The 25,187-nt window shown below is 48.1% G+C and overlaps 1 protein-coding gene across 1 annotated transcript in view; it reads left to right on the forward strand.

Annotated features, from left to right (window-relative positions):
- Positions 1-25,187, forward strand: part of Slc9a9 (solute carrier family 9, subfamily A (NHE9, cation proton antiporter 9), member 9) — a 228,786-nt gene that overhangs the window by 46,570 nt on the left and 157,029 nt on the right. Inside the window, exon 5 of the mRNA XM_013029881.1 lies at positions 13,815-13,930. Coding sequence (XP_012885335.1) covers positions 13,815-13,930 — 116 coding nt within the window. The remainder of the gene's footprint in view (positions 1-13,814; positions 13,931-25,187) is intronic.

The raw sequence follows: 25,187 nt of genomic DNA on the forward strand, positions 1-25,187 counted from the left end.
GGGGAGGGGGGTTGGGAGGGGGAGGGGGGAAGGAGTGGTACATGCGCAGATGACCGTAACAGGTCTGTCTACGTGCGTGGCAACACTTACAGAGGGAAAATGGGGCTCAGCCATGACCTGAGCAGAAGATGGAGGTGATCTTACCCAGGAAAGCCTCCAGTAAAGGTTGGTCCTTGCCTGGAAGCAGAGGTGTATTTCATCTCTGGAGACTGTGTTGTGTACAGCAGGATGCTGTTGTCCCCTTGTGAGAAGAAAAGACGCAGAAATGTAGCCAGCGTAAGTGAAGGGCGTTTGTCATTGGTGGTCTTAAAGTCACACCGACTTCTCAGAGAGGATAATCGAGGCGTGGCGGGCAGACCTGCATAGGAGGCTTTACCTTCTGTCTTGCCCATCCGTCCACCCACCCATCCATCCACCCACCTGTCCATCCATCCATCCATCCATCCACCCATCCATCCACCCATCCATCCATCCATCATTCATCCATCCATCCCTCCATCCACCCACCCATCCATCCATCCATCCACCCTTCCATCCACCCACCCGTCCATCCATCCATCCCTCCATCCACCCACCCATCCATCCATCCATCCATCCATCCATCCATCCATCCACCCATCCATCCACCCACCCATCCATCCATCCATCCATCCACCCATCCATCCATCCATCCATCCATCCACCCACCCATCCATCCATCCATCCATCCCTCCATCCACCCACCCACCCATCCATCCATCCACCCATCCATCCACCCATCCCTCCATCCATCATTCATCATGCCTAGAATGTGCATTCTTAACAGCACATGGGGGTTCTGAAGATAAACCAGAAACAGCCCCTTGGTTCGTTGGCAGCCCCTGAAGAGCCATGTTAGCAGAGGATACTATGATATGATCCATCCAAGGAATGTTCAAAACACCTTTTCCAGCTCAGCCTTCGACCTCTCTCCCTCCCGTCCACATCCCCCTTCCTACCCCACTCTCTGTCTAGAATACAGCAGGGTCTTCCTCGCGACCCCAGCAACCTCAGCATCATCTAAAAGTAACCCAGACTCCATAACCCCCTTCCCCACTTGAGATTCTCTCCTGCGTGCTCTCTCTCTTGGGCTTCAGTTCAAATCTGGATGGGCAAAGGCCCTGGAACAGTCCTTTTGCTTGGAGACCTCTTCATTCCTGCAGCTCTCCTCTCTCTGTGGAAAGATCCAGAACTGGCCCTGATTTCTTCCTTCTTGTCCTTCACATTTGAGCCCAGTGAGGCTCTACCGCACCCACCTTCCACTCTCTCCCGCTCTGAATGGCTGTTGTCTGCCATCTTTCCACAGGTCTGCTCTCTGTCTGTCCATCCTCTCCCCTGGCCTGTAAACAAGAAGCCAGTGCTTTGTGCCCTGGGCTTATACTCAACCCCGGGTGACTAACCCAGAATCTCCGCTGTCCTTAGAAACACGGGGCTCTTCTGCCCGTGGGGTGATAGCATTTCCATCTACTCACAGTGCCGGCTTAGGGGCAGGCCGTGGAGAACAGGTCAAATGTTGAGGGAGACACGATTCGGCACGCACGGTACCCGCAAGGACTGCCGGACAGAGCCTGGCACATACAGAGGCAGCCGCCACGTTGAAGACATTAACATTAGCCATGGACGGAGACAAATAACCCAGCGGCATCAGATTCATTAGAGACAAATAGATATAATTGCCCAAAGACAGATGGGTCGTTGTCCAAAACGCGTTTCTCCGTCTATAAAGAGGGAAGAGTCATTGAAACGATGTTTATTTGTTTTCTCTCTCAGCTGTCTGTTTTCCCCCTTTACCATCCAAATGGGAAGCCAAAAATCTGCCTTGTTAGAGGAGATGAGCCCTGCCAGCCATAAAAAATTTGGCAGGATAGAGGAAAAAAGTCTTTTGGTGAAGAGGGTATAATTCACTAAAGAGAAATCTAACAAGAGCGAGGAAAGTAAGTGTACGCCCACAGAAAGGGCCAGGAGCTTTGGTCTTCATGGGCTGACAGATACGGTTGGGGATATGTGCAGATCTTTACTGTTCACTCTGAACAGCAACTCATGTCTGGTTTGTAAAAGATAACCATGATTCACTCCATTGATGCCCCGAGTAGCATCCTTAGAGGGAGTGTTTGATAAAACGTCCTTTGTTTACTATTCATATTTGGAAACACAGTCCATGTTTAAACTACTGGTGTGAAAAGAAAAAAATAAAAACGTTGAGGGCTGGGAAGGTGGCTCAGTGGTAGAGTGCTCGCCTCACATGCATGAAGCCTTGGGTTCGATTCCTCAGTACCACAGATACAGAAGTGTATGTGGTTCAAGTGGTAGAGTGCTAGGCCTTGAGCAAAAGAAGCTCAGGGACAGGGCCCAGGCCCTGAGTTCAAGCCCCAGGACTGGCAGAAAAAGAAAAAAAAAAAGAAAAGTTTTCAACTGCAGTCTCCTCAGACTGCAAGGAACTTCTTTTTATCAGTCAACAATATTTATTGAATACCTTCTGTGTGTCAGACGGTGTTAATTAAAGTTTGTTCCCTCTTGTCTCGCAGAAATGCGAGTCTCTTTATCATTGTGTGTTGTGTAATTAGGGAGGTGACGCCTTTTCTTCATATTTTAGGGGGAAAAAAAGCTTCTAAATTGCACGTGACTTTCTGTGGAGGCTGGGCATCTCACGTTTAAAATCTTCCACAACCCACTCAGCTCTCCAGCAATTATTTTAAAAAGTGGATTCCATCTCAGAAACCCTGGCGAGAGACCTTTCCGCTTCGTGGCCAGATAGTTCTCGTGAGGAGCGTGGACATCCTGAGGAGCAACCCCGTAGCCTGTGACACACTGAAGTGTGTAAGGTGTGTGTTAGGCCAGGACTAAGCAGGGTACCACCTGGGTTCTTATACAAAGGGCTCCCAGACTCTCTGCTTCACTCCTAAAGGGTGACTTGTAAAGTCCCTCTGGCATCCACCCTTTGGTTTTTTTTGGGGGGGTCCTGAGCGAGGAGGCCCTGCAACCCACACCTGTAACGGCTCCGTGGCAGAAGGTACACGTCTGCCCGCGCTCAGCAAATGCACTGCCCTGCATGTTAATTCTTCTTCATGCCTCGCGCGCTAGTGCCTCTGCGTGAGAGGCGATCACCGGAGCGTCCCGTCAGCCCCAGCGACGCCATTCGCCGTCATTCGAAGGATCCACCTTTTGACTCAGTTTCCCAATGAATGCTCATCCACGTTTTCCTGGTCTTCCCTGCCGGCCGGTCACCTTGTCCCACGGTAGCTTCCCACGAAGCTACAGCCCGTGTGCATAGAGCACGCACATGCACACACACACGCACACACACACACACGCACGCACACACGCAGCGTCGCACGCTCCAGTCATCTGGGAATCTTACACTCCCAGGTGGGACGTGAACCCCTGGCCAGGGAACCCTGCTAAAGAGGGGAGGTCTTGGGGGGCTCTGTGGAGCTGGGTGGTGAGCCCACGCAGAACTTTCCGGTTCTTCATGTTAGAGAAGGCGCTCAGGTTAGAAATCCCGGCACACTCACCGGCCAGGCCTCTTCCGAGCTGAGTCCGGTGTAGAATCCGTGCTCCGAGAGTGCCGGAAAGATGTCCAGGGGAACGAAGCATCTGGGCGTGGTGCCCGGTGTCCGCCATCCCCGCCACGCAGGAGGTCGAGCTTGGGAAGATCGTAGTTCAAGGCCAGCTAGGACCAAAAGCCTGACCAGATACTGTGGCCGCCAGTAGCTGGGGCCTGGCGTTTACGTGCCTGTCACCCCCAACACCGCTAGGAATGTTGTTAGGAGGAGGACAACGCAGCCCGGCCGGGGGGGGAGGAGTGAGCCCCAAGTTCAGTAACCAGAAGGAAAAGGGCTAGAGGCGCGACTCACGCGGCAGAGCACCTGCCCGACAGGCATGAAGCCTCCTGTTCAAGCTCCACGACTTCCCCCAGCTCCCAACTATCCAAATTATAGAAAAAAGAAAGCGATCCACCTGCGAGTCCCACCTTCTCGCGAGAAAATGTGGCATCCTGCAGCTCTGACGCCATCCCCCGGGGCAGATCGCCAGAGGGGCACACCGCAGGCGGAGAGCAGCCGCCATCACCCTTTGGACTCAACTCTGAGTCGGGGGAAAGCGCTGTCAAGACCTTGCTGCTCAGCAACGTCATTATTGTCTGTCTGTTTTGTGGTGGTTTGTTGTCGGGTCCTGCCCGTTGGTTTGTGGATGTCTAAAAGCGATCTTCTCCCACCCGTCCCATACCCAGAGAGACATATTATCTTTATCACCTAAGCAGGGCAGATCAGGAGCCCAGGGCAGATGGATGTGCTATGGGTTGATTTATCTGTGGGGCAGCCGGACTAAATCAGCCTGCTGGGTGAGTAGAGGGGAGGGGAGAGTTCGCTCTCACGGCCATAGGGAGGACCAAGTGGGGGATTCGAACTTGAAAGTGGTTCAGGAAGACGGGAAGCATCGGCCGTCGCTGAGACTGGGGATGTGGGGCGAGAATTACCCAGGAACCTCATGTTTGAAGAGGAAAAGGAGAGCTGGGGACCACAGAGCCCTGTTTGTGTGCCGCGAATATTAAAAGTGGCAATTATCAGAAATAATTGAGCCTTCGGAATGGAGAACGGATAAATAAATAGAAACCGGTCTTGGGAAAGAAAAAAAAATACAGCTCCGAGGCTAATTAGTGGCCGCCAAAGACACAATGGGCTGCAAATGAAAGGGAAATGAGGGGAGAATTAGAGACGGAGAACACGTCACCGGACACGAGGACAGAGGAAGAAGAAGAAAAAAGCAGAAAAACGTCCTTCCTTTTAGAGGCCAGAAAACTTTTGATTAAGTGGTTGGGGAAAACAGCGGGAGGCATACTGAATCCTACAGAGGGTGTGTGTGTGTGTGTGTGTGTGTGTGTGTGTAGAGGGTGTGTGTGTGTGTGTGTAGAGGGTGTGTGTATGTGTGTGTGGTGTGTGTGTGTGTGTGTGTGTGTGTGTGTGTGTGTATGTGTGTGTGTGTGTGTGTGTGTGTGTGTGGTATTCTAGAAACCCTGGGCTTGGGCACAGAGCTCTTCCCGAAGGGGCCTAGCCATTTTTATCTGTCATGACCCCTCCATTCAACCTGCAGGTAGATCTGCTTCGACGTGACAAATCACAGGTTACCATTCTCATAATCCCATCTGTCAACATCCACTGTAAATACGTAGCCCGTGAGACTTCTTCCTTTAATTTGCTATAAAAATAAACACTCTGGCTTTCAGAATATTTCTTCTAAGCCATCTTTTTTCTTCTTTTTGTCGGTCATGGGGCTTAAACTCTGGGCCCGGGTGCTGTCCCTCAGCTCTTCAGCTCCAGGCGAGCGCTCTACCACTTGAGCCACAGCACACTTCTGGCTTTTTTCTTATGTGGTGCTGAGGAATCGAACCCAGGGTCTCATGCATGCAAGGCGAGCACTCTACCACTGAGCCAGCTTCCCAGCCCTTCCCAAGCTTTCTCTTAAGGACTGTTTCCATTGTAGATGCTGGTCAGATTGCTAAGATGTAAAGGCATACCTTGTTAATAATAATAATCAGTAAAGAACCTTTCCCGGGGTTGTTCCACATCTAGAGTCTGAGTTCTCCTGATCCAGGGCGCCCCTTGCTAAGATCCTCTATGGCTGTCCATCCTTCTCTCCTCCCTCTTCCCCGGGCGCCATCTTGAACAACCGCCCGCCCACTTCTCCCTCCTTAATTCTGTGCCCCCTGTGCTGGCTGGAGAGGTTCTGAAGTCCTGGCTTCTTACCGGAAGGAAGCTGGGGAGGGGGCGAAGGAGAGGGGGGCCTGCCCCCCTCCACAGCCCCCAGAGGAAGAAGGCCTCATTCTAGAGAAGAGGAGGGGGTGATGGCCAGCTCCCATGTCCACTCTTCCTCCAGAGGTCCTCCATCTACGCCGACACCTGTGAAAGCCCCACCTCCTTCTAAATGGCTGGGACGTGCTTCTTTAGACCAATGGCAGGGGGGAAACAGGAGAGAAAAAAAAAGATGGAGACATGGACGTTCCCGGGAGAATCCTCCGTGTCTGCCCACAGGAGGAGCTCCTGACTCGGTTCCTTGGTATCGCTCCCTCCCACACCCCGTGAGAACCCAGCGCGGGTGGCGGGAAGAAGAAGAAAACACTCCTAGCAGAGACATTTAAAGGGTATAGACGCGGCTGGATACCAGACCTGGTGGTCCGGGCCTCACACTGGTCACTGAGATAAGGCTCGAGGGAAATACGAAGGCCTGAACCAGCCACAGGCTGAAGACGTACAAGGCTCACTTGGTCTTCCTCGTACCTACAAAGACAGATTTTATCCACCCAGCCTCTCTCCCTTCCTAAACGGAGCCTAGAAAAGATGTGGGCTCTAGGGACCATTCAGCACTCAGCCTGTTTCTTCCTGGAAAACTACCTGAATTGTATAGGGAGAGGGGTGTGTGCGTGTGTGTGTGTGTGTGTGTGTGTGTGTGTGTGTGTGTTCAAATTATTTGTCATGTCGATAGCTTTATGGAACTCTTGGAATAGTTTCTCACAGTTCAGGAAATAACCTGTTTGTTCATCTATCATGTAACCAGCCAGCCATCTGTTCACCTCTTCACACACGTGTCTTCATCTCCTACAATCTCTAGGTTTATTCTATATTATATTGCATCTCATGCAATGTATGATATATCTATTATAATCTTTCTCTCCATATGTAACGTGATATATATCACATATTATACTTGAAAGTATTTTAACTTGTATATAAGTTATATAAGTATACTTATAGTTAACTCATATATCTAAGATATAGCTAAACCAACTTAGATATATAAATTATCCATATATAAGTTATATAGGTTGTATATATATTATATATAAGTTAACTATACATAGTTAACAATATATAAGTTAAGTATAATATATATGGTTATATCAGTTGTATATTACATATGTTATATATAAGATATATTAGTTATACATGTATATAAGTTATAAATATTAGTTATACAGGTATATATTAGTTATACACGAATATATAAAAGTTATATATACATGTATAACTAATATATATATAACTATGTAACATGTTCCATATAAGTTATACATAATACTTATACTTAACATCTCTCTCTATATATTATACTTAACCAGAACCTTACAAATATAGTTAGGCTTGTCTAGAACATTCAGTCAGTCAGCTATTTGGGTTAAGGCTCGCAGTCAGGGATGAGATAAAGTAGGTTCCATTATTTAACTGAAGAATTATTAAGCATCCATTTCCCAGGCGGAAGCTAGTGGGTCGATCTTCATCTAGAAGAACCTCTGGCTTCTCTGGTTGGAACCTGACCTGTGTACACAAATCTACAAAAGGTCCCAGCATGAGCGAAGGCTGAGGGCCGGGCTGTGGTCTGGGGCCTCATGTGCCCCAAGCCCTTCCCGTGTTAACGGCTTGGTCTGCAGAGCAGCACTGCCTCCTGGAAATTATAGACAGACTCCTCACTCAGAGAATATTCCAGAATGGAAGACAGTTGGTTTTCCTCCTGTGGGGCTCGATCCTGGTGGGGAGCCGGACACTGGAAGCCTGTAGGAGGCTCCGTGAATTGCTCCAGGGACAGAATCTGCCCTGAGGTGGCAGATGGGAAGCGACCCGGAGGGTGTGGGGACCCAAGCGTCTCTCTGGGAGAAGTAAGAGGGCGTAGGCCAGCGACGGCATGGTGGAGTCTCGGGGGGATATGACGCCAGGAAAACACGTTCCCTCGACTCTCTCCTCAAATCTCGTGTGTGTGAGAGGAAGAGCGCAATGTAAGTCACCGGCGCGTGAGCTGGGCGGGCGCGTTTGCACATCCGGAGACTGTGCTGGGGGGGGGGGGGCGTGGAGAAGGGGCTGTGTCCGCCTTGCGTTCCTTCTGAATGCTGCTTCTTTTGGTCTTCCTGGGTTCAAACCCAAGGCTCCTAAACTTGCCAGTTCCTAAGAAATGACTTAGGTGAGCTTTGTTATTTTCTTCCCTTTTTTCTTTCTTTTTTTCTTAAAGCATCTTCCTTTCGATTGTTCTTCTCCATCCCGTTTCACCTCGTTGCTTTCCATCTCCGTGTGGCTCGAAATGTGAATCCCAGCCTGTGTCCGATTCATTCTGCCGCCGCCGTCACCATCATCGCGCACCACCAGCAGCTTGGATTCTGCCACAGAAAAAAACCACATTCTTCACAGACTCACTCCCAGGAACTCAGAGCTGTGACGATTACCGAAAAGACTTGACTGGCCACAGAACACTTCCAATAAGTGGAGAGAGAGAGGGCGTCTCGGTTCAAACTCATCGATCAGAATTCCCCAACACAACAGGCAAGCACGGCTTTGGCCGGCGATGCGAAGGCTGAAGATGGATCGCAGGGCTGGGCCGACGGTGGCGTGCCGGGAAGGCCACCGGTGGCCTGAAGGCAGCTGCCTCCGTTCTCCTCGGATGGATGGTCGCCCTCCGAGGCCACCAGCCCAACCCTGCCAAGACCTTCTCCTTAACTTTTTATCCAAGAGAAGCTCACAGTCTGAATGTCTACCCTACACCGTCTTATGATGAACCACGAATCCTAACGATGTAAAACAAAATCCTCAAGGCCCCTGGACCAGGTGAAGAGAAAGAAAGAGAGAGAGAAAGAAAGAGAGAGAGAGAGGGAGGGAGGGAGGGAGGGAGGGAGGGAAGGAAAGGAAGAGATGCCCAGATCATCAGGAAGTGAATGGCGAGCTTCTAGGTAGCTCTGGACCTTGTTCGTTAAGTGTGCTCTGGTGACCAGCCAGCCTTGTTGCCACCTGGGACTGCGTGAGGATTCAAGAACCTTCAGGCTCTACCCTCTGTCTGCTCCTTAAGAAGACCCAGAGAGGTCACCGGCCCACGCATGAGTTCGAGAAGCCCCTTGATCAAATCTAACACAGGGAGCAGAAGTTGTCTGTCCATGGAACTCCTGCCTGTCAGGATCTGGGGGAAACAGATCAGAATGGAAGGGGGGAGGGGAGGGTGAAAAGACGTGGTCATTTAAAGTATTTTGACATGCAAGACCCACAGAAAGTCATCTAAGGATTGTGAACAGACACGGATGCACGGAGTCCATTTTTAGCATCCAAAGAAGTATCTAGAGGAGAGACAGGGAATCCAATCAGCCTTCTGACGTGTAGAGCAGATCACTGTCAGAAATAATTCCGTAGATGGGTTAATACCGGTCCCTTGGAGATCTAGCCCTCATCTGACCAGTTACTATTATGTCAGGGGCATCTCAGAATTACACGTACCCTCTTCAACAGGTATTTGGCTTTCTGGGGTCGTGGGGAAAGGAGTTGGAGTCGTGTTCTTAGAGATGAGGAGATATCCGGGAATCATTTGCAAGAGTACACGTGGTGTTGTACTGTTGTTATCAGAAGCGCTTCTGCTTTTGATTAGTGGGCAGAGGTAGTGTCTCTAAGGGAAGGCTGTACCCTGGAAAGTGAATCAAACCATCCTAAGAGAAGCTCACCCCGCAACCTCAAAGGAAGCTCGAGTGACAGTATTACACACCTCGCACGCAAAACAGGTCACTCAGAGCTCTCCACTCTAGATGTAAGGGGTCCCAAACATCTATTGACATGGTTGAAAAAGAAGACTCACTCAAGGAATTGGCAGTTGATTTATATCCTTCGCAAGATTGATTGTTCTTTCTGTCTTGTCACTAATCATGTGGATGTATTTTGAGGCCATCAATCAACCGGTAAAGAGCATACACGTCTTCATTTGAGCTAAATATGTTTACATGATTCATGAGCTTGCTCTCCTGGAAAGAAATCCAGAGTTGTAGTTTCATGCTGTTCACATTCTATTACAAACAGCAGTTGGCACTCGGGTTCCAAAATGGGGTAGCTGGAGAAGATAAATGCGTGCTAGAGAATTGAAAAGAGACTCTACACAGTTCCTGTACGTGATAGATTAGGCAAATTATATGAAAATCACAAGTCTTATTCCCTTTGTAGAAGTGTCAGGCAGCAGGAATCTGTAGAAATTGCCGGCTCAAGCAAACAACTCTAGGAGAAAACCAGAATTTCAGCCCCAGTTCTGCTCTGTGCCAGGTTTCAGGGTGACTTGAGCAGTCACCCGGCTAGGTCTTGATGTCTATGGCGTCAGAAAAAGGGGATTCAGGGCTGAATAGTTCCTCCGTTGATTTTTCCGCCCAACTCCTGACCTACGTGACTGATTCTGAACACTATTTGAATTTCACATTTCACTGAGGAAAAACAAAAAAGGTTGAGTACACAGGCGAAGGCCACTGCTCAAATGGTAGAACGCTTGCCCGGCAAACACAAAGCTGACAGTTGCAATCCCGGTCACCCCGGGAGGAATTCCACAGTCCAGCCCGTGGGTGTGGCTGAGCCGCTGAGACCCTGCAGAAGAGGGTCGATGCGGGGAGAATAATACTTCTGAACGCGTGACTGCCGTGGCTTGGAAGTGCTCTGTCCCTTGGGCCACACCTCCAGCCCTTTCGGTTTTTAGTTGGTGCTTCAGAAGAGGACCCAAACCCCTCTCCCACTCCCCCGAGCAGCTCGAATCGCAGGCTTGCCGCCAACCTGTGTTTTTCAAGATGACAGGACCGTCATTTCCTGTTTCTGTCTCCGGGCATCTCCATACCCTCAGAAAGGGTTGACGTATTGCTTATTACGTGTCATGTTCTAGGTACATATCCGTGCATATATAGTTGCATGTATGTATATGTGTGTTTGTGAATCATAGACGCGCAACACATATATATGCAAATCTATATATGCGTGCAGAATTTCTTAGTTGATATAATTCAGCCCAGGACAAAGCAACGTACTCTATTATTCTATTAGCCAGCATGTATGTCTTCAACAAACATGGACGCTCCCTGCTGGAGTTTTCCAGTCCTGAGGTATCCCTCTCAGTGGGACCCCACAGGGAGCGTTAGCGGGCCCCTCTTCCCCAGTCTGGAAGGGGGGCTCTCAGCCTAGGTTGCACAGAGACCCACAGAGTTGGGTCATGGAAGGTCACAGGGGGGGGTCTTTTCAACTTGACCGGTTAGTGGGTCACGTGGTCTGCCTTCCAAATCACACTCGCAGTGGTGACATCTTGGCTGGTGTAAAGCACCGTCCTCAAAGTGTTCCAGCAAGGCCCTACGCAGGAACTTGGAGCCCCAGGCCCCACGCCCGACTCCCCCATCACCGGATCCCCCTCCCCGCCTTGTCTCCTGCGGCTCCGCGTACAACCCACATGCTCAGACCACTTGTGTGTGAGCATCCCGTGATCCTAGTGGTAACCAGTGGCTTATCGTTCAGAATAATGTCACCACCGTGGCAAGGTTGAGCTTAATGAGAATTCAGGCACACGGTAATTACTGGCTCCGCATTGTCAGTAACAATGAACAGCGGTCGATCGGTAATAATCATAACGACGACCCTGATGAGCCCGTATTGAACTGGGGTTCGTATTGGTCTTTTTTGTGTTCTTCGCTTCATTCTTCTTTTCATGGTTCCTGGCATTATTACCTCAGGAAAGCAACTGTAATTATTGTTACGTGAGGTCTAGAAGTTGATTGGACCTGATGCCAAAGCAACTGGAAAGCATAAGAGAGTTGGGATCGGGTCCAGGTTTCCGTGTCCCTCTGCTCAGATTCCAACTGAGCTTCCGTCACGAGCTCTGTTTGGTGGGAGGCAAGTTAAATAACCTCTCTGACTTCTAACTTCTCACTTGTAAATGGGTAATTATAGCAGCTAACCAGAGGATCATGAGGTCTAAACCACCCCACGGATGTCTATTGTGTCTGTAAGAGAATTCGCTAATGTTCACGGTTGGTTTTTAATAATGGCTATTATTTTTAAAAAGAATTGGAAAAATTCAGCAAAGCAAGAAAGGAAAAAGTTCACGCTTCATTCCCTTTATATAACTGCTGGTAACAATAACAGTGAATTTTTGTCATTCCAGTTTTCCACTTAAATGAATGTCCAAGAATACTCGATTTTTAATCAACGTATTTTAATGCAAATATTACTCACTGAGTATGTTTTATAAAAATCTGAATATTATTCATCTTTTCAACAACTCTCTTTCCTTGTGGCCGGTATGGATCCTTGCATACAGTTTAAACAGTTGCTTATTAGCTCATGACAGAAATGTGCTGTTATTTGCCCTGAGCATATTATATAAGAAATACTCCGCATCTGAAGTAATCCGAATACACATCTTTCAGACTCTATTTGATTAATTGGTTGACATGAACCCACAGGAAACTATTTAATAAGCTCTAGGATATCTCCGAATGAGTACTTATAGGAGAAACTGCCTTCCAGGCCTCCATACAGACATTAATTTCACTGCAGCAAGAGCAGTGTTTCCTTGAAACTTTGACATCTATTTCCTTATCTTACTCAATTTGAGGGCTTCTCCACACACCGAACCTAAGCTTCAGTTCTGAGCCGCAGATCATTAAAGCTATTATTATCAGCAAAGGTAACTACTACACATAGAATTCAGAAATGCAGTCGTAGATCACAAAGGGTATGCTGATTCCCCGTCCTGGTAGTGCCCAACCTTTGACCTGTACTTCAGGCGAGAAAGGACCTTGTGACCTTGAGCTAATCCAAGAAGAGGCCGAAGGAGGCCCACTACTGAGGGGCAATTTCTGACTGCCCGAAATGTCCCAGTGGTGGTCAGATTGGCACATTCCAATTCAAGGCATGATACAATAACAGAGGTAATTTGGATTTCTGGTGATTTTTTATTATTATTTCCCATCCTGCTTAAAGTCATAGTCTATAAAGGCGAGGGTCATCCTTTGGTCAGCTAATGTATTTAAACATGTGACAGAGGGGGGGAAATTCAAAAATAAATGGCTATTGAACAGAGACGCAGGGTAACAACACGCTAGACCTGCCTTCTGACCAATTGTAGACAGTGTTACCCACTGTTTTGATCCTCGCTAGCAGAATTAGTCAATCTTCTGATTGACTACTGTTCCTACTGTTTATTATTTCGGTTAATCCTTGATCAACTCTCTATTGTTACCCCCTCAGCCTTATTTTTAAAAAATGGAGGCTAACACTCTAAAGTCATATAGCAAATATCTCCCCACGGGGAAGCTCTTTCTCTTAACCGAATTTGAAATACATGCATTATTGATGGAATTTTAATTTATGATATCTGGCACTTCGCCAGGCTCCAAAACTCTCAGATCTAACTCTAAAGTGCGTGACAGTATTTCAGCCTCCACGTACTGGCTTGATGGCTGGTGGTTTCCAGAGCCTGTCCCAGGCTGTGGGTGTGGACAGAGGCTCGGTGGACAGAGGCCTGTATTTTCTCCGCTACCACTTTAGCAAACCTCAATCTGTTCATTGAATACAATTCAAGAGTGCTGCCGCGGCAAATGAGAAAACCCAAATAGACGATCGCCTTCCATGGCGTTGGACTGCGAAGGTTATAAAACCTTTACAGGCTCCACGAGGAGAAAGGTTTCCCTGCAGCATCAAAACAAGATGGCAGCTGGGTGTTCGTTCCCGGGGCTGGCTGGGGGCAGAGGCTCGGTGGAGACCCCTCGGCTGTGAGGTGGCCAATGGACCCACCACACCTTGTGAATGGCTGAAAGCCTTCCCATTCCAGTAATGTACCTGAGACCCAGGCCCTTTGCAGACACCCCTGCCTCAGCAGACAAAACCAGAGAGACCCGCCGTCGTGAACTGAGACCTTGCAGGGCTAGTCGGGGACACGTTGGCTGCCAGTGGGCGGGGACACGTTGGAACGTTTGTGGCGACTGCCGGGTTTTACCTAGGATTCCACCTGATGTTTAACGCTCTCGTGTTCCTCTCTTACAGGCTGACCGTGTATGGCTTTGTGAAGGCAATGGAACATGCCGGCCAGTTGAAAAACGGAGACTTTCACTTCACCGACTGTTTGTTTTTTGGCTCACTGATGTCTGCTACCGACCCAGGTAACTGCCCAGAGAATCCACACTTCCTCTTCTGAAAGAATCAGACATGCGAACTGTGTTTTTCCAAGGCCGTCCTCAGAGTCTTCCGAATAATAATTCCTTATGTCTCGTCCTTTGAGGTTGGCACATCTGTGACTGACTTTCAAAGGAAAGAAATGCGAAGGGAATGGGTGAATATTCAAAAAGCTCTCGAAAAATGAGTCCAATAGCAGTGCTGGGAGAATCTAGGGGGGAAAACCTCTCCCACGGCTCTTGCGTGGGGTCTGCACCGTTTCTCCACTCAGCAGGTCCACTCTCAAAAATGATCTATCGGGTTAAATGGTTTAAAATATTTAAAAAGAAAAAGTTACCGTGGAATCCACAGTATAAATCCCCCCAATACTCACAATCGTGACTTAATAATATCAAAGATCAAGTCACCGTTCAAATATCCCCTATTCTCTGATCATCTGTAACTTATCAGATTGTACAAATTAGGATTCAAACCAAGGTGACACAGTACCGTCGGTCGCGAGGACTGGTAAAATGTCTATTCATTTTCCTCTCCATTTTCTATGCCGGTTGACTGTTTAAAAGGGAAGCATCGATTTGTCTTGTAGTTGACGTGAACCCGGTTCCCTGATGCACTCCGGTGGGCTTCATCTTTCTCGGAAGAGTTAGAGACTTACATAGCTTCAGTGGGGACTCTTGGGGGGGGTCAAGGTGGCTTGAGAGGTGATAGATACTGTGAGGTTTCAAGCACGTGACGTGGGAAGACAAATTGTCGCTAGAGAGCCAGCTGTCAGCCTGATTCATCCACACACTCTGGGGGAAGGAAATGGCTTTATTACAGGTCTCAATGGGAGAGAAGGCTCGCTCTGGGAAGCACGGGGTACCTCGGAGGGGGACTTAGGAGAGAACTTGGGTTTTCTTGGGGTGACAATGTGTGTGTGTGTGTGAACCTTTAAGGAACCGAAGCTTTTCTCTGGACCTGATGATGTCAGGAACGGAAGTCATTCCATTTTGGGGACGTTGGGTTTAGGCGAGGTTCATTACTTACCTTTAGGCCAGTCACGGAACCCACCCGGGGACCTTGTCTGGCGTTCTGTGAGTGGTTCGCATCCCACAGGAGAGCACGAGGCCCCGCAGACAGAGGTACCAGGCCAGCTCGCCTCACATGGTGAATTGTCAGAAATGCAGAGTCTCAGGCTCAACCCCCGCCTTCTACATTGACCCGCCAGCCTCACTGCTAGGCACACTGAAGTTTGGTTACTGTAAGCCCCACATTTTCGAGTTTCCCACCGCACCTGATAGCACAGCACCCTTTAAGCCACTATTTACTAGACATCACAGTGGTGATTGGTTATTGATTCTTTCATTTGCTGATCTTTAAGCTAATGCGTTGTTTCCCTCACACCTACCAACAAGACAGGGTCCAAAAATGTGTCTTTAGGGACGCAGGACGGTTTTAAGAGTCAATACGCTTCCGTCTATTGTGACTATTCTTTTTGATGATTAAAACGCTCCGTTTTCATTCCAAGTGAGCCTCTTCCCGTTTCCCCCAGCAGGACCCCGGTGGTCTTTCTTGTATTTGGGTCAAACTCCATGTTCCCGCCTTGTCTTGTGTTTCTTACAGCCTGTCATGAAATCAGCCTTTTCTCCAAGGAGCCTGGCTTCTTTTAAGACATTTATTCAGAAAGTACAATCGAGCACGGAGGGTTTTCATTGTGATGGATGGGTCACTGTTTGTAGACCTTTTGAACTAAGGAGAAATTATATCACAAATCCAACCTGCTATTTTTCAGGTCAAAGTTAGGATTGTAGAAATTTTAGAGGAGCTGGCTTGGATTTTCGTTTTCGTTTTTCTTTTTGCCTACTTTCCTTCATCCCATTTCATTAATAATTTTACTTGCTTAAAATACATATTCTCAAAATGGCCATGCCTATCTTATTACTGAAAATACAGTAACTGAACGTGGTTTAAGATCTCATTGTGGTTATTTTTCATCTTTAAATCTATTCCACTTGGAATGTGCGGTTAAAAACTGTTCTATTTTTAACATCACTTGAGATGATTCCTCTCTGTGGTTAAGACAAAAGTCAGTATACAATAAAGTTCATCTGATTATCATAGGGTTTTTTTGTTTTAAAATTAGATTAAATATGTATAGGATTCCAAAGTAAAAATTATAGGACAAAATGTGAGACTTCTCTGTCTCTTACACCTTAACTATTTTGGTTGGATTTTAAGATTACCGTTCCATTTTAAATTTAAGCGGAGGGGCAAAACACCCACAAACATAAACACACTCCCATGCAGGCTACTCTGCATGTGGTTCGTCCTCTTTTATTTGATGAATGGTATTCTGGAGATTAATCCCTGGCATTTTATCAAGCTCTGCCTCCTTCTGTCTGGTGGCTATTCGCAAAGTCCTCTATGAATGGACATCTGGAGTCTTTTTGTGTCTTTTTAAATCACAGAATTTTAGGATGTTGCCTGTGTGTCTTTGAGATGGATCTCTAGCAACAGATTAAACACCAAATGCATCTGTAATCTTCCCAGATGAGGTATTTCTCTCTAATACAAGTTTGCGCCGATTTGCATTTCTTCCAGAAGTGCCTGGCGTTTGCTGTTCTTCACCAAAAACGTTGGCTTTGTCTCCATGGGCTGGGTGAAGATTTACATCGCCCTGTGGTGCTTTGCTCGGTGCTTTTCTGGCTAGGAGGAAGGTTGAACAGTTGTCTATATGTGCAATGGATATACAATTTTTTCCCCCTGAAAACCTGTTCTTTATAAGATACCCTTTCCAAGTGGGGTCGCTGGTGTTTATGTTTTTCAATATAAAGTTGGCTCACAACCATAAAGAGGATTTGGGGAACTAAGTCCTGAGCTCCTCTAGATCGGCTGGCTTCTTGGAGGTAGAGGGCTGGCTTCTTGGAGGTAGAGGGTCAACATCTCACCTCTTCTGACCTCTTCTCAGGGCTTCATCTGGAAAAGGAAGCTTTGATCAGAGCTCCGACTGGCTCCCAGCTCTAATACGCCACGACTCTTACTATGAAAATGAGCTTTTGTTTTAAAGAAGGCAAAATCAACCCAAGCCTCAGCCCAACCCAACCCAACCCAAGCCCAGGATACCCCCTGGAGATACTAGGGTTCAAACCTCAGATGAGATCTTGCTGCAGGTATTCTTGTACAATTAAAAAAAAACAAAACCTGCTCACAAGCAGAAACATGAGCTTTCTTAGTTCGCTACAGATAAGTATTCTATGAAAGCCTGCCAAACCTACTCTCTGCTCGATTGGTATAATTTAACATCTTCAACAACCTTAAACACCTAGTTAATCCTACCCTGCAATTATTCATTTATTGTCTACATTCTTGTGACTCACTAATTTATGAACGAGAACCTGTGCTCTCCGAGCCTGTTATTTCTTGGCCTTCTTTAAATTAATTCTTTCCCATTTAACTAAATCTCAGCTAGGTGTTATGATCGATTCACATTTATCTTTCATGGATACATAGTTAGGATTTAATCCCCCCCCCAGCATATTTCAGGCTCTCTTCAGCCAGTTTTTCAGTATGGCTCCAGTTAAGAGGATTTGACTGTCATTTGATTGATTCTTATTTCCTCCTGCCTCCTGGGGCTGCTGGTAAAGGTCACCCACGGTAACAACAATGCGTGTGCTAGTCAAACAAAATGATGCGCCTCTTTTGTATGTACTGGGAATTGACCCCCGTCTCAAGCCTGCCAGACCAGCATCCCCACCCCCACCCTGTTTATGATCATTGCACTGGATTTTGGTTTTGAGATAGCTCTTCGCTGACTTTGCCCAGAACTTCTGATCCTCCCTGCCTCTACCTCCTTAGTATCCATGATTGTAGGCCCAGGCCACAACAGTTATTCCAAACAGTAGCTTCCCTTAGGAAAAGCAAACTCTCATCACATTCTAGCAAGGATTAAGTCATCACCCAGAAGATGCCAGAAATTCAGCCCTGGTATCGGCCAGGGCTGCCATGTCCCGCAAGGTCTCCGGGAAGCCGTCTGCTCAAGCTGTGAGTTTTGTCTATGCTACAGCCACGTGGAGACTCACATCCAGCCGCACGGGGTTGAAGGCCGCCAGCATCAGCCAGAATTCAGAACTAGAAAAAAATCGCTCTGACGTTAGCAGTGTGTCCACCCTGCATCCAGGAGACTCAAGTCGCTGGGCCTAAGTGATGTCGCACCCAGAAAACTCCCTAGCAAGCTCCTGAGTCTAGAGCAGTCCAAACTGCCGTGTACCATCAGCCCACCGAGACCCTAGATCTCAAGGCCATCTGGAAAAGTCTCTCATCAGTCTTTTGTTGTTGCTGTGTTGCTTGGTTCTCTGGGGCTAGGATCCAACCCGGAGCCTGGTGTGCTAGGCGGGCGCTGAACCCACTGAGTTCCACCCGCCCAACCCACAGTTTTGAATTGCATGTTGAAATATGTACTACTGAAGTAAGGGCCATCTACTGCTAAAAGGAAGTTCACCGGTCTCTAGTCACCTTTTTCCTATGGATACTAGCAAGTGTACAACCCCGCGGGTGGACAGAGCCGTAGTCCAATGGTGTGAAAATGAATTGATGGTATGCCGAAAGGCTGACCCTTTCATAAATAACTGGAAGTGGAGTAAATTAATTAGGCACAGACACACTGTGCTGCCCAGATTATGGCGTTTAGTGAAATGCAGGCAATTTAGTTTTATGAGATTAAACTAATATGTCTGAAATTCTGTTTCTCTTCTTCCCCGGTCTCATTTTTCCTGGGCAGTACATAATAGCTCGTAAACTAGTTTACACCAGGCCTCAGAAGCAAAGCAACGAGAAAAGGGATCCAATGTCGGTATGATTTAAATACATGGATGTGTCCACTAGACCATAAATACCCTAGGCTCTGACTTGGGAAAAAGTAGATTCAATAAACACCAGCCAGAATGTCTCCATTGTGCCCCTTTCCTTCGCAGGACATAAATAACCAGTGCCTAAGGCCCGACAACCTCCGTCCTGTTTTGTTTATAAATGCCTATTAGCATGTTGTCATCTACAACTTGTCACAAATCCGAGAAACCCGACGTGTAGGTGGCATTAGCCCTGTTCCAAAGTGTACTTAATGTTTCTAAATTGGGGTAAACTCGATATCAGAAATAAATATTTATCTAAAAAGAGTAAACAGAGGCTACTGCAGTAGCCCCTGGGGGAGCCGTGGTCTCCAGTTCTTTTTTTGATCAATTTTAGTTAAAAGGCTAGCCGATGTGAATTATTGGCTCAGTCTCTCAGTCAGGCAAAGCTAATAGTCTTTCATAGATCCCTTTCTCTCTCATCCTTACTAAATCACGTCAGTGATTAGATCTCAGGAAACACCTACGGATGCCTTCGTGTGGCATTAGGAAGCAAATGTTTATGAAGTGCATCAAACGGACATTGAATATTGATTTAGAATGTCACTCACAGTGTGGGTCAGGCCTATACTTACCTGCTCTTATATCTGATCCACACCAGCCCCCTGATCCATTTATAAAATAGGGATATAGTCAATTATTTTACACACGTACACACACACACACACACACACACACACACACAAAGGTTCATCATAAAGCTTAAATGAAATAATATATGTCTTTATTATTATGTGTGTGTGTGTGTGCCAGAACCAGGGCTTGAACTCGGGGCCAGGGTGCTGTCCCTTAGCTTTTTCGCTCCAGGCTGGTGCTCCATGGCTTGAGCCACACCTCAAGGGCGGATAATTGGAAATAAGGGTCTTGCAGACTTTTCTGCCCAGTTTCGAACTACGATCCTCAACCTCAGCCGCCTCCTGAGTAGCTAGGAGTGTAGGTGTGAGCCACCGATGCCCGGCTGTTATCCCTGTTTGAACTCTAAGATGGGGATACTGTTTTGCCGTCCGACAAACCCCGTGAGGCGTGTGCGGAGGGCGCAGGGCTCCTCACGCGCGGTCATCGCTGGGGGAAGGCGCGGTGCTCGCTGTGTGCTCCTCTGACGCTGGAAAACCCCATTTGCAGAGGTGGAAGGTGGTGGTTTTCAAAGTAGATTTGCGCATGGTCATCTTCTGTACCGGGAGGGGGACAGGTCTGGAAAAATCACAGGCTTTAACCAAACGCAAGCACCAGGCCGCTCTGTCCTGCAAGCTTTGCCGAATCCATTGATACCACCAGATGCCAGCCTACTTAAAAACAAAACAAATCACAGCAGCTTTTATCTTCAAACGTGCAGCAGATCCCAAAGCCGCCGGGGCTCCTGCTACAGGTGCAGGTGACCAGCCCTGGAGACTTGCCTCACCGCTGATGCAGGACTATGTGCTTCTCCCAGACCTGTGCCCTCCTGTCCGGTCATGAAGCCTGCCTCCCCCTTTCCCCCAGACCCTGGTCCCCCTAAGCCACAAGCCCAGGGTCCCAGCTCTCTCTCTCCTCCGTGTGTTCAACCCCCCCCCATGAGACCGCCCCCCCATGGTGCTCGGTGGTCAGATCTCCACCTCCTTTGGTTGGGTGAGGTGTGCGAGGCGCGGTCAGTCTGCTTCCTGTGTGGTTGTTTTGTTGTGGTTGTCGCTGACCTCTCTCGGAGTGGAAGTTGGCGTCTCCACGATGCTCTCGTGGTGTGGTGCCCCATCGAATCTCCTCCTTCTGTAGGGACGACAAGATGGCGATTCGTTTCTGATCCGCTCCTGTCGCCCCCAATCACTCTGATTATTCCTTCCGGGAACAGGGCTGCGTCTCCATCTTGCAAAGGAGTACACTGAGCTCTCTCCGTGTAGCCCTGGCCCAGGTTGGCCTTGAACTCACAGCTCAAGACAGGGCTGACCGGGAACGTGTGCTCCTCCTGCCTCTGATAACACCAGGCGCTGATATTACAGGAATGTGCCACCATCCCTGGCCTGCTCTTGTTGTTCCTCGTTGAAGTGACTCTCTTATATCAAAGGAAGGGACAGACTTTATCCAAAATGCTGGCCAAGTAAAGCAGCCGTAAACTCATTCCCACGGCAAAGCTAGAGTTTTGGGGTTGTTTTTTTTTAATTTAATTTTATTTTATTTGTGAACATACTGTACAAAGGGGTTACAATTGCATGGGCAGGATAATGCATACATTTCTTACCAAGCATTGCAGCCTCCTCCTTTGTTTACCCTTCACATCCTTGGGGTTGTTTTTTGTTGGTCGTGGGGCCTGAACTCTGGGCCCGGGCGCTGTCCCTCAGCTCTTCAGTTCAAGACAAGTGCTCTACTACTTGAGCCACAGTGAGCCATTTCCGGCTTTTTCTGTTTATATGGTGCTGAGGGATGGAACCCAGGGCCTCATGCATGCAAAGCAAGTGCTCTACCACTGAGCCACCTTCCCAGCCCCGGAAAGCTAGAGTTTTAAACTTCACAACCTCAAAGCTATCATCATGCCTAAAATACTGTTATTTTTACAATCATGTAAAAAAAATAGCCTCCCAAGTGCCAATCCTTAGAATTTACAAATACAAATCTATTCGCCCAGCACAAGAGACTTCTGGTGTGACCGAAGGCTCTAGGCTCCGGCAGGCCACACAGAATCCGGGGTCCCTGCAGACCTGAGGACTCCCCTGGGGTGGGGAAGACGTGACATCCGGTTCCTAGCACAGAGACACAGGGGTGGCGGCTTTGCGGAGAGAGGAAGGGATTGTGGGCCAAGGAATGCAGGTAGCTGCTACACGGCTGAACCCCCCTTAGTTCTACCCAGTGAAATCCATCTCGTTTTGCTACCTCCAGAGCTATAAACTATTAAAGTGGGGTTGCTTGAAGGCACTAAAGTTTGTGATAAATTGTTGCAGGAGCAATAAAAAAAAAACTAATATAGTTCTTCAGTGTTACCAAATATATGGCCAGGTTAAAATTTCCCAAATTGCTTCTTAATTTAAAAATAAATCTTTATACTTACTTCCTTTGGTTAAGAGTGCAGATCCTGCCTGTGCGCGGCTTTTAGAATGCTCAGTTTCTAGCGGCACTTGTTGCCAAATACTAAAACCGTAGGGTATTTTTATAAACCAGCATTATAAACCTGTATTAACAAATGAGGAATCTAAAATGACTTCGGATTTTCAAACATGGAAATCCGGAATCCTCCAAATGAGCCATAGACATCATTGACTGTCAAAATAGAATGTCCTTTGTAAATAGCCCTCAAGAATGATCCGTTGAGCTCTTCCCGTTGACCGGAGAATTTTCCAGGCCTGGTGGACTACGGTAAAAATAAGATGCAGAAAACTACTTTTATAATGTTATTTAAAGTTCTACACACAGTCATGATCCTTGTGCGTTTATGTATGCATCATTAGATGCCATGTACCTTGAAAAGAACAATTTATGACAAACAGGCAGGGCAGGAAAAAAATGGGAGGAAAAGAAACAGTGTAAGAGGAAAAGAAAGAAAGACTAGACCCAACACAAGCATCAGTGTCGTGTGATCACACGGGTGCATTCAGGAGCCCATCCGTACACCTAAAAACGGAAAACATCGGAATTTCCCACAGGTGAGAATGTTAATCATACCATATTGGTAGATCACCTTCACATTGAATGGAAAGATCTGAAAGGAAAACCCTCAGACTCCATATGATACTGTACATGGAGTTTAAAAACAAATCACTGAATGCGCCTAGCATGCGTAAGCCACGCATCTCCACTCGCTCTGGTGGCTCATTGTGCTAGGTAGGATTCCAGTGCTTACTGAAGCCCGGAGCACTGAAGCCGGATGCTGGCTTTCGTAAGGAGACTACTGGCTTATGCTAATTGAATTTAGAAAATTCACTGTGGCATTGTCCTGTCTGGAGAGTAAATTAAATGCATGGATGATAATTCATTTACTGAAATTAGAAGCCAGGAGGAATACGGATGCAAAGTCGCAGCCTCTCGGTGGCTGATTCGGAGCTCAGCCGGCCTGTACTTGATTCAGTGTCCTGCACCCGGGCTATTTTTACTCTGGAGAGTTGAGGCCTGAGATCTTGTTCCCAATGCACGGAGGAAAAACAAAATCCAAGCTGGACACCTGTCTGTGCCTTGCTTTTCTCATCTCTTTCTAGGAATGTGTTGGCGGCTCAGATTACTTCCCATTCTGTGCCAGTGGAGCTGTTTTTTTTCTTAGGATAGTTACCATCAGGACAAATGTTACCCAGGTACATTTTCTTCCAAGACAGTGGAGACTTCAGAAGTCCCGGTCCCTAGTGCCTGCAGAAGTGGAGAAGAGTTTCCTTCAGAAACACAAACAGGGGCTGGGAAGGTGGCTCAAGGGTCGAGTGCTCGCCTAGCATGCACAAAGCCCTGGGTTCGATTCCTCAGCACCACATCCACAGAAAAAGCTGGAAGTGGCGCTGTGGCTCAAGTGGTAGAACGCTCGCCTTGAGCAAAAAGAAGCTCAGGGACAGCGCCCAGACCCTAAGTTCAAACCCCAGGACTGACAATAAATAAATGAAAGAAAGAAAGGCAAGGGAAGGGGTAGGTGTTGGGGTAGGGGATGAGTGAAGATGCATTGTATTCATAAAGTGCTTGGTTAAATGACAACTCTTTGGTACAACTACTTAAAGAGATTTTTTTTTAACTTAAAGATGCATTGTACTCACCAACTGACACAATGAATGGAGACCCCTTTGTTCAGTACTTAAGTATGATTAAATGATGATGATGATGATGATGACGATGATGATAATCAGCACCAGCCATGCTACCTAAAACCACTGCCAGGTGGGGGCCGATGGGTTTCTCAGTGTTTAGCTGGACTGTGTGTCACAGTGTGGGCACAAGTATCTGAAGGGAGGTTCTGGGGGAACGGGCCGGAGATAGGATTCTAGTGAACGTCTAATTCCTCTTGGAACCGCCACGGAGGACTCAGTAGGCGCATGACGGGTGGGGAGGGTCTGGATGAGAGCATCTCCTTCTAGGCCAGGACGTGGTCCAGGAGAGCCAGTCCCCCCCCCCCGGTACCTTCCATCAACAAACACACGCCGTCCAAGCCCCACACACCAGAAGTGCCCCCCGTGCCCCCCACAGAACCACGTCAGGTGGAACCGAATGCTGCACAGAGAGTTATTCCCGAGTTGGCCAATGTCTTGAAATACACTCACCCCCCTCACCCCAACAGCGAATTCCTCTTCGGCTCTTCCCTGGCTTCCTGTGATAACAACACGTGTCATGCATCCTCGTTGATTCATTGATTTATGATGGGACATAAGGCTGCACGCTCTCTCTGTCTCTTCCAAAGCGGTCGTGGAAAAAGCACCCACTTTCTCCCCGCCTTCGGTGCAGAGAACTCAAGAGGGAAACAAATAATCAAACGATCTTCACCCCGTGAGGGATCTCTAGGTGTGGTGGTCTCTGTTGCGTATTTAATTATCTAAAGCTGCCCCTCCCGGGGTCCCAGCCGGAAGCAGAGTGTAGTCAGGCAAGCACCCAGGCTAGGATCCCTGGCCCACATCGCCACCCCCGTGGTAGAATAATGAAGCGATGCCCCTCGAGTTTGTCAGGCCCTACCCTCTCATCTGCTCCCCCCAACGCCACCCAGGCCATGAATTTCAAAGCCACGTTCGGGGCTTTGTTCAGGTTGGTTCTTCGCCATTATTTCACACCAGTTCCGCAGCTCCTCTAGTTAAAGGTCCTTTTCTTTGTCACGCGTCGGCCTGTCCACACCCTGAGAGACCACCTGTAGTCCAGCGTGTCTGGAGTCAGCCTGACTCGTGGCTCTCCTCTTCCTGTGGACACAGAAAGGTGGCTTCTCCGTGGTAGGGGTCTCTCTCTGGAATAAATTCTCCCACTTGAAAAGAAAAAAAGATGATGATGATGATGATGATGACCGTCTCCGTGGCGCGAGCGCTCAGGGGAAATCGCGGGATTGAATTTTCATCTCTTCCGTGAACGCTGTGTAGACAATCCGCATTCCCAAGGGTAAGGCGTTTCTGCGGACACCACATCTGCAAGTCACCGTCCCCGACGAACGTTTCGGCCACGGGGAAGGAAGCTGGGCGCGTGGGGAGAGCCGCCTGTATTCTGTCAGGTTTACCTCCATGTAACTGTTCTGACGGGGACACGTGAACTGTCTTTACCTCTGATCGCCCTGGTGCTCCGGAGCCCCTGTCTTGGGGGGTTACCATGGTAACGGCTGCACGGGCTGCTGGGTGAGCTGCACCGCTGTGTTGATAAAAATAGGTATTAACTACCAGTCATCGTGCTCTTCGGTGTCACTGCCGCTGCTACCAAAGCACCGTGGGTTTTTAAACGGGTGTGGGGCGGGGGAAGG

This window comes from Dipodomys ordii, unplaced genomic scaffold (assembly GCF_000151885.1).
Source record: "Dipodomys ordii isolate 6190 unplaced genomic scaffold, Dord_2.0 Scaffold124, whole genome shotgun sequence".
Lineage (NCBI taxonomy): Eukaryota > Metazoa > Chordata > Mammalia > Rodentia > Heteromyidae > Dipodomys > Dipodomys ordii.